At 33.8% G+C, this 15825-nt stretch overlaps 1 protein-coding gene across 5 annotated transcripts; it reads left to right on the forward strand.

Annotated features, from left to right (window-relative positions):
• Nucleotides 1–1252: 1252 nt before the first annotated feature.
• On the forward strand, nucleotides 1253–4402 carry LOC137824278 (F-box/kelch-repeat protein At1g22040). Of its 5 annotated transcripts, XM_068629850.2 has the most exons (3): nucleotides 1259–1337; nucleotides 1505–1566; nucleotides 2702–4402. In XM_068629850.2, exon 3 carries the CDS (start codon nucleotides 2713–2715, stop codon nucleotides 4153–4155), a length of 1443 nt encoding a protein of 480 aa, XP_068485951.1. In that variant the 5' UTR covers nucleotides 1259–1337; nucleotides 1505–1566; nucleotides 2702–2712; the 3' UTR covers nucleotides 4156–4402. The 5 variants fall into 5 exon arrangements, with proteins under 5 accessions (XP_068485949.1, XP_068485951.1, XP_068485947.1 ...); XM_068629848.2 differs by lacking the exon at nucleotides 1505–1566 and having other exon boundaries at nucleotides 1253–1337; XM_068629846.2 differs by lacking the exon at nucleotides 1259–1337 and having other exon boundaries at nucleotides 1362–1566.
• Nucleotides 4403–15825: the final 11423 nt, after the last annotated feature.

Raw genomic sequence — 15825 nt, forward strand, 5'->3', positions numbered from 1 at the left:
TAAGTTTAAAAAACCTTGCACTAAGGAAAAATAAATAACAACAATATTTTTTTAAATATTAAACATAACAAATTACTATAGAAAAAAAATAGAAATACAAAATAAAATATAACCAAAATCATATAACTTATATAAACAAAATAAAAAATATAATAAAATAATAATTATAACTATAAACATAATAATTATACACAAAAATATATTAATACACCCTCAACAACAAATTAAATAAAATCAGAAGTTGAAGTAGTTTATTAAAATTTCAAACATATAATATAAATAAGATTTTATATAAGTACAAAACACAATATTTTTCAAGTTTGAAAATCGTTGCCGTAAGAAAAAGAAAACATAATAACAATATTTTTTTTAAAATATTAAACATAACGAGTTACTACATAAAAAGAATTTAGACAATACAAAATAAAATACAACCAAAATCATATAATCATAAAATAGAAACACAATAAAAATATAATAAAGTAAATCATAACTGTAAACGTAATGATTATACACATCATGAATGTGTGCATCAAATATATGATCATCTGCTTATTTGTTCTTCACCAACCATTGATGAACCTATCATAATAGTAATACCACTACATCTACAGGTAAATCATAACAGGCCAACACTTCTCACTCCCTTCTATCATCAACGCTTTAATAATCATTTTAGTTCTTTCAAATCAAAATTTCACTGATGACAAAGTTCTGCGTACACGACTCTCACAATTTTAAAAACAAAATTATTTACGCTTTCAATTAATTCAAAAATTGTAAAATTTGACACCACTTCCAACTTAATATTAAATTGATATTAACTTCTTACGACTTATTCTTCAAATAAATGAAATCATCGAACGATTTCAGTATGATACGAGATCATTTTACCTATATTTATAATAAAAAAGAAATATGCCAAAATCGGTAATAAAAAAAATCAAATTGTTCTGCTTACATAAATCTTCCAGGAAGAAACACGAAATTATATTTGTATGATCTAAAAATATATTTGAACCTAAATTATATTTGAGTGATAAAAACAAACATATTCAACATTTTCTATTTATTTTAGCTCAATCTTCATAGTGTACGATATGTAGTATTAGAAAGCATAAAATAATTTTTGAATCGAATATTAGAAAGCATAGCAGAAGACAAAATTGAAATCAAGGTGTGTAATAAAAGCTTCTCTAGAATAATGAGTGTGAAATATAAAATGTATTTTACTTTACTTTAATTATTTAAATAGATAATGATTTATTAGTCACACTGACTCAAACACCACACTTGCCAGACAGAGGAAAGAAGCAACTGACAGATCCTTCCAATTTGTACATCCTCTTTCTTCTTCTTTCTTCTTTCTCCTTTTTTATGCTAATCCCTTCTACACTTCTCTCTCTCAGTTTTACCTCTCTTCCTTACTATTATTCATTTCATTTTACTTTATGCTTGCTTGGTCTCTAAATTTATCATTGTCTTCTGCTCCTCGATTTTACAGTGTGAATGAAGAAAAAGGTTCTGGGTTCTTAAATTTCCTTTCAAGCTTCTGTTTTTTGCTTGGTAAATTGGAATTCTTCTTCAAGCATGCTCCTTCACTCTCTTGGTTGGGTTTATTTTTGTCATTTTCTTAAGTTAATTTTCCAAATATATGAGAAAAAGAAAAGGATGAATTGTGGGGACGGGAAAAAAAAATTATTAGTGTATGTTTTCTGTAGCTAGTTTCAAAATTTGTGTCTTTGGTTATTTGACCATTTCAATTCACATCTGGGTTCCTTGCGATCTGAACAGTTTTTGTTTTGCGAATGTTGTATCACGTTTTTTGTATTTTTAATTTGGTGGGTTAAACTACCTGGAAACTGCATTAATGCATACCTAATATTGTAGATTTCAATTAATAATCTTAAATAGAAGGAAAAGGACACGCGTGAAACCAAGTGAAAATCGTGGTTCTTGTGAAAAGGGGTTGTTTACAAGGGTTCACGGATTGAGTAGTGTGTGGATAAACCATTACCAACTCATTATTCTTTTTTAAAAACAGATTATATCATTAATATTTCAAAATACAAAGGATTCAATTGAAGAATAATTATATTCCGTTTGAATTGAGTCTCCCGTTTACAAAATCTGTTAGGAGTTTAAGTTAAGTTGGGTGGAGTTTGACTCAATTGCACACAAAAACTTAACCCAATCTGTTTGGATCATCTGCCTTTTTATCCAATGAACACCCCTACCTAAGACTCCTATAATGTGGTTATTTATGTTTCAGTTGTCATTTTGAGGTGAGCAAATCTCATATTGCAGGATGTTTTTATTATATTTCATGAAAGATTATATTCTGTTCTTCAATTATGTTTTCTTGTATGTAATTCTTAGTCTTAGCAAGGCCGAAACTGCAACTTAGAATCATTGCTGGAAGGGAGTGTTAGATGTTTTTGTAATTTTACTGTTATCAAGCAATGTGTTTTGCATAGTCCTATATATATGTATGACGTTTCTGGCTATTTTGTTCTTATCGTGCTTTCTGTCACTGTTAAAGATATTTTTCTGTTCCTGTTCTGAGTTGTTTCTGCAGTCATTTGCTTGGCCACTTTGTGCTTACTTGTTTTCCTACACATGTGGGATGCTTGCTATGCCTTTAGGTTTAGAGAAGCTAGGCTTGAGTCATATTTTAAAAAATGTTGGGTATTTGATGCAGATATTGAGCTTATGGGTTCTTTGTTTAGCATGACTAATACCAAGACCAATCAAAGTAAATCTGAGGAAATATGTCCTAATGAGAGGTTTAAGAGGCAAAGAATGTCACCTGCCACAGTTGAAGAATGTCCAAGACTTATTCCTAATCTCCCTGATGAGTTATCCCTTCAGATTATGGCTAGACTTCCTAGAATTTGTTACTATCATATAAGGCTGGTGTCTAGGAGGTGGAAAGCAACTATCATGAATAATGAATTATATAAAGTAAGGAAAGAGATTGGAACAACTGAAGAGTGGCTATATCTGTTGGTTAGGGATGGGCAAAATAAACTCTTATGGCATGCTCTAGACCCTCGTTCTGGAATATGGCAGAGACTTCCTGTTATGCCCAGTGTTGTGGATGAAGAAAATTCCCAAAAGGGTTCTTCTAGGTTTTGGATGTGGAACATGGTAGAAGGTATCAGAATTGCTGAAATTATTAGAGGTCTTCTCAGACAGAAGGATGCATTAGATGACATGCCTTTTTGTGGTTGTTCCTTCGGAGCTGTTGATGGATGTCTTTATGTTCTAGGTGGATTCTCTAAAGCTTCAACTGTGAAATGTGTTTGGCGATTTGATCCGATACAAAATGTGTGGAAGAAGGTTACTTCTATGTCCACAGGTAGGGCATATTGCAAGACAAGCATCTTAAACAACAAGCTTTATGTTGTTGGAGGGGTTAGTCAAGGTCAAGCAGGATTGATTCCTCTTCGGTCTGCTGAAGTTTATGATCCATTTACGGATACATGGTCCGATGTACCTAGTATGCCATTCTCGCGCGCTGGAGTGCTGCCCACAGTTTTTCTGGCTGACATGTTAAGGCCTATTGCCACTGGGCTAACCTCATACAAGGGAAGGTTATATGTTCCTCAAAGTTTGTATTCATGGCCCTTTTTTGTTGATGTTGGGGGAGAAATATATGATCCAGAAACAAATTCATGGATAGAAATGCCAAATGGAATGGGTGAAGGATGGCCAATTAAGCAGGCAGGAACAAAATTGAGTGTTGTAGTGAATGATGAACTATATGCTTTTGATCCTTCAAATTCTATGGATAATGGAAAGATCAAGGTATATGATGAAGGAGAGGATGCATGGAAAGTTGTTATTGGAAAAGTCCCTGTGTATGACTTTAGCAATTCAGAGTCTCCATATCTATTAGCAGGTTTGCATGGAAAGCTTCATTTCATTGCAAAAAATTCGAAGCAAGATATTGCTGTTCTGCAGGCTGTTCCATGCAATAATTTGGATTCTTCACCATCAGCCTCAACATCTCTATCACCCAAATCCATGCAGGATGAATTTTTGATAGATTCGGCTGCCGAAACCGAAACAGATCCAGTTGTTTGGATAGAAGTGGCCAGTAGGAGTTTTGGGCTGTCTGAACTCATCAATTGCCAAGTTGTTGATATCTAATCTGATACCAAAGAACAAATCTGACAGCCAAGATGTCAGTTTCCAAGATGTCAGTTTACTGTAAGTTATGCATCATAACAATGAGTTATGTAATAGTTTGCATTCAGTGAGTGTTATTATGTGAAGTAAATTGGTTGCATACAAATTACTCAAATATAATAAGAGTAGAATAGTATTAAACTACTCACTTTGTACTAGAATTAACATTTAAGTATTTAAGTAATGTTACTAGTATAAATTGAACCTACTCTTGCCCAAGCTATTAATAGCTTAGATTTTTCATAACAGCTTCTAAATGATTCAAACTGTGCACATAATTGACACACGTTATGCTGATATCTCCAACTAATGTAGAGCAAGTTGAATTAGGCATTTATTTCCGAATTCTAATCTATGAATCTCGGATACGGCCAAAAAGGCACCGTCAGTGTTTCCGATACACCGCGGACACAGACACGCTGCGGAAGCGTGCCCGACACGGTGTCAGACGCTTTTTATTGGGCCAGAAACAACCCTCTTTTTAGATACGCCGGAGGAGACAAGTTTCCCTTTTTGAACACGCCAGAAAAGCTAGAAAAAAAAACGCGATTCAGTGTTTTAAAAATCTCTTCTCTTCCACACTAAATTTTAGATAAAATATGATAAAATCTCAAACAAAATATTAAAATCTCCAAAAATTAAAAGTTAAACATTATGTTTTTTTTTAATTTTTTTTTATATTTATATTTTAATTTATATATAGTTGTGTCCCGTATCCTATAATTTTCAGTTTAGCCATATCTCCGTGTCCATCACGTATATCTCCGTGTCCATGTCGTATCCGTGCCCATATCCGTATCCGTATCTGGGCTTCTTAGATTCTAATAAGTGGATGATTTTTTAACTTTTATTTATCTTCTTGCTCAAGTGATTTTCAATATTGATTATTCCCTAATAATCAATTATGTGCATGCATGCATCTCATGATTAAATTTCTGCTTCTAACCGACAGTGCTGATCTGCATGCATCTTGCTATTTTCATAATGAATTTAAAATCCAAGTTTTCAAAAATATCTAGTTGGTTTCATTATAGGTTTACACGGTCAAATTATATAAGCAACAGAAATCAAGTGGAAAGGGCTTAATCAGAACTCTAATTAAGGTTTAACTGTTGTAAGAGAGAATAGATACTCATTTAATGTTAATCGATATTTCAAAGGTAGAAGTCAGATTTTAAGAAGGCTTCTTCACCTCAATCACTCTCACATCAATTGCAATGGTGAAGAATCTAACATGCATGGGAGGTGTTTTGAAGACAAATCTAATCATTGTAAATTAAGACCGGTTTGAAAGCATATTTGGATTACTTTCAAAATGAGTTCAAAAAATTAAAAGTATTTAGAAAATTCTTTTTTACCTTACCAATTGTGACCTACAACCTATGCAGCACAAATACGAATACTAACACGACACGGATACAAACACGGAGATACGTATAATCTCTAAAATGTAGGACACGGAGACACAGATCTATATATTATATAATTTTGAATTATATAAATGAAAATAAATATTTATGTGCAAAAGTATGTTTCAGATTCTTTTGGGAGCAGGAAGATATTTTTCATGACTTATTCAAAAGATTTTGTTCCTTATTTTTATAATCATAATAAAAATTTATACAACAAATTTGAGTTTTTAGAAAATTATTGTATTTATACCTTTTAAAATTGTGTTAGAACCGTATTCGGATTTTAAAAAATCCAACAAATATTTTTTGAATTAAACACTTCACCGATAAGTGTCCTACGAGTGTTGTACGAGTGTCGACACCGATACGTGTGTCCGACACGGATATGCCCATTTATGAGAAGTTGTACTGATTCACTTTCGAAAATTTTAAAAATTACCTTTTTGAATTTGAATATATGGAATTCACAAAATACTTTTTAGAAAAAATAAATTTGGAAAATATGGAATTCAAAAAATACCTTTTAGAAAAAATAAATTTTAAATAAATTATTGTGTTTTGAAAATGAAATTTTAAAATAGAATTCAAAAATCAAAATTTCATTCCAAAAAACAAATTCAAAATGAAAAAATATGTTTTGGAAAAATAAATCCAAGAAATAAAATCTGAAAATTGAAATATAATTTCTTGAATTAAAAAATGTATTTCATAAATCTAAATCTGAAAATACATTTCAGAAATATTTTCATTTGACATATGAATTCGGTGGTTCAATTTTGATAGGAATTGCCGAAGTATTTTCTTCTTATTTAAAATAGTTTCTCAATACACCATTGTACTGGACTAGAGCGCTTAGGACGCAGTGCTCGGTGGTCGGATCTCAATGTATGACAAATGCAGGTTAGCTCGGTTGTTGGACCAGTATAATGGGCCATGTGGTTGGACCTTGGTTGGACAAGTAAATCCGGTTGGACAAGTAAACGGGTATGATTAAGGTAACCTTTCGTACGTAAAGGCAAGGTGGTTAAAAAAGGATATTTATGAACCTAAGGGTGCGCTTAGGGGGTCTAGGTCAAGTAAATGTTCTCTTTTAAACTTAAGCTCATATGTTTTAGGGCACGTAGTAGTTAGGTTGCATGTATAGTGAAAGATAACGTAACGCCATGAGTAGGGTGCCCACTTATGCAGAATGGACCCCTGATGTTGGCGCATAAGTTGGTGCCCTGGTGGTTATTCTGTTATTATTTTATGCACTCCTTGGAGATAAGATTCATTTTTGTTGTATCACCTTGAGAGAAGGCGCCCTTGAAGAGACTGTATTTCTCCTGTTGAGTATGTTTTCAGCTGAGATTAAATTCTCGTGAAAGAAAGTTATTACAAGAAGTAAGCTATAAAAGGGGCTTGAAACCCCAAATAAAGGTACGTTGTTTCTAAGATTGAAACTGAATACTTCTTAAATTTTAGTAAGTTATTTACTGACTTGATCGTCGAAGTGCAATCAACAGGTAGGGACCCCTCTGTTTCAACGAAGCTACGTTCCAGAACAACAAGAGATAGGAAGAATTTGTGAAGAGACCGACGAAGCTAGAGCTTGTCATCAGAGTTAATCGACGAGGAAGTCAATCGGCAAAAACAACCACAATTAATTTCTTGTCAAAAATCTAATTAAATTTTAAAAATGATTTTTTTTAATACAAATGATGAATTTTATTTAATCATCCACTTCTTTTTCTTTTTTTTCTTTTTTTACTTCTTGTATTTTGTTTAAGTACTATTTATCAAAGTTTAGAAAACTAAAAAGTAGTTGTAAACATGTTTAAGGGAAATATAATTAAAAAAAAACTTTTTTTTAAATATCACTTTCAAATCAGAGCTTTTCACGTCCCAATTTATGAAAATGAAGCCAATAGTACAAAAAAAAAATGTATGCCACCGAAATCAGTTTCCATTTGCATTCTTTTTGTAAATATTAGTTACAACATAGGAATAAAATAGCATCTTAATTGACAACTTAAATAGTAAGAAGTGACAGGAGCAAGGTTATCAAACTCTAGGGTTAACTCGTAAACCCTCACAAGTTTGAGAGTCTGCTGCATGGTAGCGAGTTGACTCAGGAGTAAACTTGTTTTTGAGTAAACTCAGAGCAGACTCGGTCAAACTCGTGGGTTCAAGGCCGAGTCAACGAGTTGTGAAAAAAAAGGCTTAAAACTGTGTGTTTCATTAAGATTGGGTTAGATTTTAGGGATTTTTACCTGGTTTCATACTATCATACCATCTTCCTCACTGCACCGCTTGTCACATCACATCGTCGCCGCCGCACCACTCGTCGCACCGCGCCCTAGCTGTCGTGTCGCTCATCACACTACGCCTTCACTGCCGCGCAGCTCGTCGCATCGCGCCTTCACCGCCGCTCACGAAGCACCGCAAAGGTATGCGCGGCTGCTGTGGGTTTTTCATGACTCATGGGACTTATTAGGGTTGGGAAATAGGACAAATTAGGTTTAGCATTAGGAGTTTTAAAATTAGGTTGGGGCTTTTTAAATTGGATTGGGGGTTTAGCTGATTGGGTTTAAGGTGATTTTTAGGTTTAGGGTTTGGGAATTTTTGGACGGATTTTAGTTATTTTGTTGGTGTATGAACTTGTTTATTTCAATATTATGGAATTGGTATCATAAATTATTATTTTTTGTTAAATTTTTTATGTGAAGTAGACTTTTACGAGTCAACGAGTCGGATTTATGAGTCGAGTTTCCTGAGCTTCCACGAGTCTGAGTAGACTCTCGAGTCTAATAACCTTGAATAGGAGAGCTGATACAAACCAAGTAGCTACAAAGATGACCAAGGAAGCAAAAGACAAAGCACATGGTGAACAATAATCTCAGCAACCAATTCATAACCCACCAAGGATCCTTGCTATTTTAGCCTATCTTTGTGGGTAGCATGGTGTGGGTAGCATTTTTAGCTTGTTCCTGGCCCTTTTGGAAGGCATTTTGACCTAGTTTCTAGAAGGACAAGCCCTTAAGGCTGGCCATTTTTTCCCTTTTCCCATCCTACGCCTTTAGCTTGTTCTCCAAGTCTCCTTCACCTATAAATAGGAGACCTACCTAGTGTATTTGACATGTTGAATTGAATGAAGTAAAGAAACTCTGCACAATTTGTGTGAGCTTGAGTGAGTGATATCTCCTCTCCCTTGGTCTTATCTTGATGAGAATGAAGCTCTCAAGTGGTGGCCTTCCACTTATCTTGATGGTTACCACCCATCAAGTGGCGTGAACATCACTTCCTTTTCCATAAGTTTCCTTCTTCCATTCTCCTTCATTTTTCCTTCCATTCATGTTAATTGTCTATGTATGCTTCATTGGTTTTGCTCTCGGTTTTATCATGCTTAATTGAGTTTTGCATCCATTCACACCATATCTTGTCTTTTATCTTTGCCTTTGTGAAATGAACCTTCACATATACTTAACCACTTGGTTAAGTTAATGTCGAGTGGGAATTTTCCTAAGGTCTTCACTCTTAAATTCCTAAAATCTCAATACTAAAAGTAAAGTGTCACCTAAGTGAAAACTCCTAAAAATAAACTCATATCAAAAGTTGATACAACAACACCATCATTAGGCTTCCTTAAGTTCAAACATATCCTACCAAAAAACTAATTACAGAAATTGGGGCCCTTAACCGCATATTTACTATGTTCAAACTTGACACAACACTGTTGTTCCCACACTACCAAATTTTTCTAACCTTTCTCTTTGAAACTGATGTTTAGTAGTTGTCATGGCCAATTTTCGTAATGGATACCTTGTCCGACCAATTTTCATTAATTTCTACCGTTCTCCATTCAACCTTCTCACCCATTCCCCAATTAATTCAAATGAGTGCAAGATTGATTTGCGAGTGAAAAAGGAATAAAAGATTGAATTGTGTATTAAAATATTTTAAAAATTTTGCAAGCTTCGTCTCATAGGTTTTAATTGAAGAGGTTAAGCATTGTACAAACACACTATCAAGTTTTTTAAGAGATTATGTGATATGAGTTGATTTTAGTATTGTACATTTTATGGATTACTCTTTTGTTTATGAGTTTTGAGATTAGCAATTATGGTGGGAAACCCAAAGAAGATTCTCACTGGACATGAACTTAACCAAGTGGTTAAGTAAGTGTGAAGGTACACTTGTAGAGGAAAAAAACACACAAGTATGGTAATTATGATGATGAAGGTGCGAAAATAAAAGAATCATAAGATGATGAAGAAAGCCAAACATAAATGAATAAAAAGTATGAAGAATGGCATAAGGAAAAGAAAAGAAAAACACAAAGGTGAAGAGATTAAAAGATGCTTATGGAATAATGAATCATGCCACTTGGAGGGGGAGGAGACTACAAGATGAGTGGTGAAGAACCGCCGCTTGAAGTGCACAAACACCCAAGATAAGACCCAATTTCTAGGAGACAAAGCTCACTAAACACTCTTGCAAAGTTTCCTTTCTATTTCAAATTCAAGTTTTAAATACATGAGGCATGGCACTTTATTTATAGGAGAAAATGGCTTGGAGAACAAGATAAAGGGGTAGGGTTGCCATTTTTTAGAAACCTTCTAGAACGTAGGTCAAAGAAACCCTAAACCTAGGTGCACATGTCATGAAAGGTGGGTTTGGCACAAGCCCGAATTACTAAGTTCACCCTACTCAAATTATTAAGCACACCCTACTCAAATTATTAAGCACACCCTACTCAAATTATTAAGCACACCCTACTCTAGCTTATCCTTCTATTGACACCCCTAAAGTGAGCCCAATTTATTTTACATAAACTTGTCTTGTGAAAAGACTAGAAGGAAGAACAACTGATATTCTGGTCCATGTTTGGTTCTTCTTCTGTTGAGGCTTTTCTGAGGCCTGGTGGGGTCTGGTTTTGTATGTTGAGATGACTGACCTAGTTGTGAAGTGTCTGTTGTATCCTTGGTTATCTGTTTGTCGAGTTGAGTTGTATCATTATGTCTTATAAAGAGTTATCAAATGCAACTTCAAACTGAGAGATGCACTAAAAAATTTCTAAAAACTTATTTTCATAAATCTCTCATTCTAAGATTAGTTAGATATTATTAACACGTAATATAAAAGGATAAAAGATATATATATTTGCACAATATATTTTTTTGTATCGGTTCGTCTGATAAACCCAAACTGTATGTAGTTATTGATCAACACAATCAAGGTTCCTCTAAGGAAAAGTAATACTGCAAGTTACAAAGCATGTATTATTTTAACCCAATCACTTATAGTTAACTACAAGTATTATTTGAAACGCATTCACACTTGGCTAAGATTGAGTATTCTTTGGAACACAGTCACTTATGGCTAAAATCGAGTATTTTTTGGAACGCATTCACCCCTAGTAAAGATCGAGTATTATTTGGACTCAACCACTCTTGACTTTAACTGAGTATTATTTGGACCACAACCACTCTTAGCTAAAACCACAAGTATTATTTGGACACATCCACTTCTGGTTAAACATGAGTATTCTTTTTGGACCACAACCATTTCTAGATAAGACTTGAATATTCTTTACCCTAACTACTCTTGTCTAAAACTTGAGTATTCTTTGGATCCAGTTAGTCTTGGTTAAACCACTTTGATTACAGAGGGTGTGATCTCTAAGATCATAGGTTTCGCTCGGCAGAAGAGATAAACGTCCTTAGATGAATACAAGGTTAAGCACATTCTTCTAAATAACTATGAACACAAACAATGTTCTTCCTCAGGCCTACAAGACTAAGGATTGCTTAAGATTACAAGAGATTATTCTCGTTCTTGTTGAAAGGGTTTTGTTGACATTCCTTGTTGAGAAGAAAAGAGTCATTACAAAATCTCTCTAAAGTTGTCATTGGACAAACAAAATTCTTCTTCTTCAACTATCGTTTGTCCACGATCAGAGCTTAAAGACACAATAATGCTCTTGACTTAACACTAAATGTGAGTGGCTTATTTGTTCAACTTCTTTAATATACAACATGGCTTATCAAATCTAGGATAGGTAGCTTTTTTCCACCATTGACCAAAGTGTAGGACCAGATAGAGTTAACTGACTCCGCAACACTAACATTCTTCCTTTTCCTCAGAAAAGTTGTTTGTGTGGAGCAACTTTCATCACGTTTTTCAAAGGATATTAATGTTGACAAAACATTGTGCCTCTTGAAAGAATAAAGAAGTGAACATACTTTGCAAGTACACAATAAGAATTTATAAGTTTGACGTGCACCATGAAATGCTCAAGGCTTACGTCTGCCAAGCAAAGTATATCTATTGTATGTCCCCACAAAAAAACTTATCAGGTGAAGTATATACGGTTGTGTCTATTCAAGTAAAAGCTTATCATATGAAGAGCAATATGATTGCATCTATTAGGTTAAACAAAATACTTTCGTCTAATAAGATATGATGCCTATTACACTTTGTTGTTGAAGCAAAAAAAATAAAAAAATAAAGGGTATGTTGAACTTTGATCTGACACTCCACAACCAACCAACATTTTTATGAACCTAAACCACCAAGGAGCCTCAACTAAGCATTTTCACAATCTATCAAGGGATTCTATTTTTTGACAAATAGATCTTCCTTACTCACTACCTAGATTTATACTTTCAAATCCTCTAAGAATTTCCTTCTTCCCCTGTAGTTGGCAACTTCAACGTCAAATTTACCTTCATTGGATCATTAGTGAGATCCAATAGTGATCCATTTTCCAATATAATAAGTACCTTCCCACAAAACTCAAGGAATTACTTCAACCTCTACCCATTCCAATATAAGTATGGGAAGATCTCTCTATGAATTTCATCACACCTATGCACCTTGGTTGGACACACAATTATTTTGGTCATTTGTGATTATATCAGAAAATATGCATCTTTTATTTCCTTACCTTCCCGCTTCATGATAAGTGCCTAATTTCAGTAATATTTCATATTAAAATATAGGCACTTATGAGTATTAATTTCTAAAGTATATATAAAATAATCCATAATTTATGAATTTATACCTTTTTACATATTTTATGATCTTAATTTGAATAAGAGCATTTTATTCCCAAATTTGGTGTTAATTTAAGGTTTTTAGGGAAGAATGGAGATGATTTGGCTAAAAAGGAATAATATAAGCTAAAAGAAGAAAGTTGGAAGGTTCGGAATGCACAAAAAGCGCAAAAAAGTCCAACTCAGCAGCGGAGCACCTCACTCAAGCGAGCCCATTCTCGCTTGAGCGAGAATGCTCCAGGCACAACATCAAAAGCGAGAAAGCGTTAGAAACATTGGGCCATTTTATGTTTTAATCAACAAGCCCATCAATGTGACGCAGGAAGTCACCTAACCCTAGCAAATTAGGTTAAATAGGGGGCTTGAGGCTAGACGCTAGTGTGCACGATTGAGATGAAACTACCATTTAGTGAATTGTAATCCAATTGAGAGAATAAAAGGTGTTAGAAGATGTGTGGCTAATTCTACTCTTTAGGATTAAGATTAATCTGTTCAAACTCTTATTTATTGAGGTGATATCTGAACATAATATTTTGTTGTTGATTGATTATTGATATTATTGTTTTGCTTCTAATTCTTGATTTAGAATCTTAAATCTGACTGGAAAGTATTTTTAGGGTTCTACATAATCATACTTTACATATTTGAGTGCTAGGAATAGACTTGAAATGATAATTGTTATCAACGTCTGATCTTAATACTGAGTTGTTTTTATAAATATGCGAGTAAACAATATTTAGGAAGCATCTTAAGAATTTTATATGCAAGGAATTGATATAAATGATTTTTATATGGGCATCAATATCAATCAAATGACATAATATTATCAGGCTAATCTAAATACAAAAGAGTGAGAAAGATGAAACTCAATCCCTATTTTTCCAATTGAAACAACAACTCTTTGCCTTGTTTTCTTGTTAATCATTGCTATTCCAAAAAATTGCAATAAACTTTTAATAGTTTGTTTTATATTTAATGAATGTTTTACTTGAATATTTAATTGTTCCTTGTGGGTTCGATATTCGTCCTTCGAGACACATTATTACTTCTGACAACAAGGTGCACTTGCCGTAGAAAGTCATCACTTCACTACACTGATCTTCACCCATTACTTCTTAATTAAGATTTGTCCCTTCCATGGCATGTCCAAAAAAATTGTTTGTTACTGTGACCATATTTGTGAGCTCATTTTGGTGTGACCAGTTCAAAGCACAAAAAACACACTTCAATTTAACTTTGTTTTCCACTACCAATTGTATGGGCAAACCGAAGTACTCAACATGGATTAAAAGCTTACCTCTGATTTTTTTCTAGTGACCACCCAAATAAGTGGTAATAGTTCCTCCACCTAATCGAGTTGTGGTGTAACACATCTCCCTTTCACACTTTCTATGATTGACAACCTCTCACGTCCTTAATATCCTTTGCTTCCATTCGATACTACCATAACTAAGTTACTCTAACAACATCATCTGGTCATCCAAGATCTTAAAGAGAACCTCCCTCGCACTTGCTAACAAATTCTTGCAAATGCCAACAACCATTGTTTCAACGTCGAAGACTAGGTTTGACTTTTTCTTTAACCCTATTGTCAACACATTGTGTCCTATCACGCCACCCAAGAGCTTCCACCACACTACTCTAAACCATACAAAGTTCTCCGCTTTGGCGAGTGGCCTACGAGTCACTTATGTTTCTAAACCATACAAAAACACTACTCTACCCAGTTCCTTATGTCTTAAAAGACCCATTTTAGTCACTTTAGATCCCGCTTCCCTAATGTATACCAACTTATTACATCCCCACCTAACTCGTCAATGCCATTATCTTCCACTACCAATCCTTTTATGACATATAATCCTTCCACATTTGAAATAACTAAGACTGTGATAATACTTTAAATCATGTATATCAGACAGTCTGTTGAAAAGCTTAGTTAGATGGTTAGATCATCTAATGGGAGGGAGCAAAAGACTGTCTAGTAGTGATGTGATAAACAAAATTTATTAGACGTAGTTGTCTTAATGGGTTTAAGTTTTCCCCTTAGTTTAAGTTTATTATATAAAGACTGTTATGAGTATAGAAGATACTTTAAACTTGCTAGACTCTATTTATAAAACCTTTCATTATTAATAAATATGTTTCCTTTAAATCCTGCTTTTGTGTTTCTTGCTTTGTTATTGTTGAGAACCCAACAATTGGAACTGTTTGTGGGGACAAGAAAAAGAAAGTCAAGAAGTTGGAGATATGACCACCAAGTTTGACATTGAGAAGTTTTCCAAGGAGAACGAATTTGGATTATAATATGGAAGCAATCTTGATACAATAATCTTGATGAAAGCAAGAAGTGTTTCCATGCAGTTTGGCTTTTAACCAAATGAAGTGAATGGAAAAGGTAGCATAAGGTTTTATAGGATGTATGGAAGGAATGACAAAGAATTTCACAAAGAAACTAGAAGAAGTTGAGGTTCTTCTTCACGAAATTCCTAGGCTAGGTTAGCTTGAACACTAGAAAGGAACAGGTTGAGACAAGAGAGTAGATGAGTCTAAATTTAGACAGAGTTTCATTACTCAATGCAAGTATGAATTTACAAAAGGGATAATCTCTATCTGCAGGTATGGAGGAGAGGAATTAGTATGCTCAATAAGTTATTCTTACCCTAGCTTGCAGGAAAAGTTAGGGTTATTTGCCCAAGGCTCTACAATACCCTAGCTTGCATGGCAAGTAAGGGTTTGTAGTAACTCTCATGTGCCTCTTATGATGCCTTAGATATAAGGTTTATTCCTACTCTATGTTTGATCCAAAAATACAAGGTTGGGAGATGAAAACCATATTCTAATATTTACAAGACTAAGAGATAGAATATCTTTTGTAAAGTTTCATAATCTTATTTTCTCTTAGCCTCAATTATGGTGGCTAGATATGTTGGGATGTGTTGAATCAAGAGTGATCAAAGGCTTTGAAGAATCCAAATCCAAGTGTTTGATGCAAGGCTGAAGTTATTGTTGTGTTTAGGATAAGATCTGGGTAGTTTATCTGTGTAATCCACTATTTGTTGAATCTAAAGCTAAAGTGTTTTTAAATATTTTAATATTAAAGTATTTTTCAAACTAAGTGAAAAACAACCTGTTGTTTTGTTGAAACAACCAACTGTTTTACTCTTACGTGTTTTTGAAAAGGT

Source organism: Phaseolus vulgaris, chromosome 8 (genome assembly GCF_051622355.1).
Source record: "Phaseolus vulgaris cultivar YP4 chromosome 8, ASM5162235v1, whole genome shotgun sequence".
NCBI classification, from domain to species: domain Eukaryota; kingdom Viridiplantae; phylum Streptophyta; class Magnoliopsida; order Fabales; family Fabaceae; genus Phaseolus; species Phaseolus vulgaris.

What these genes read in the sequence shown, in the direction of transcription:
- LOC137824278 (XM_068629846.2), top strand. Translation starts at nt 1,452, where the DNA reads ATGCTTGCTTGGTCTCTAAATTTATCATTGTCTTCTGCTCCTCGATTT. An exon ending in AAGCTTCTGTTTTTTGCTTG is followed by an intron (nt 1,567 to 2,701) that starts GTAAATTGGAAT and finishes TATTTGATGCAG; the next exon opens with ATATTGAGCTTATGGGTTCT.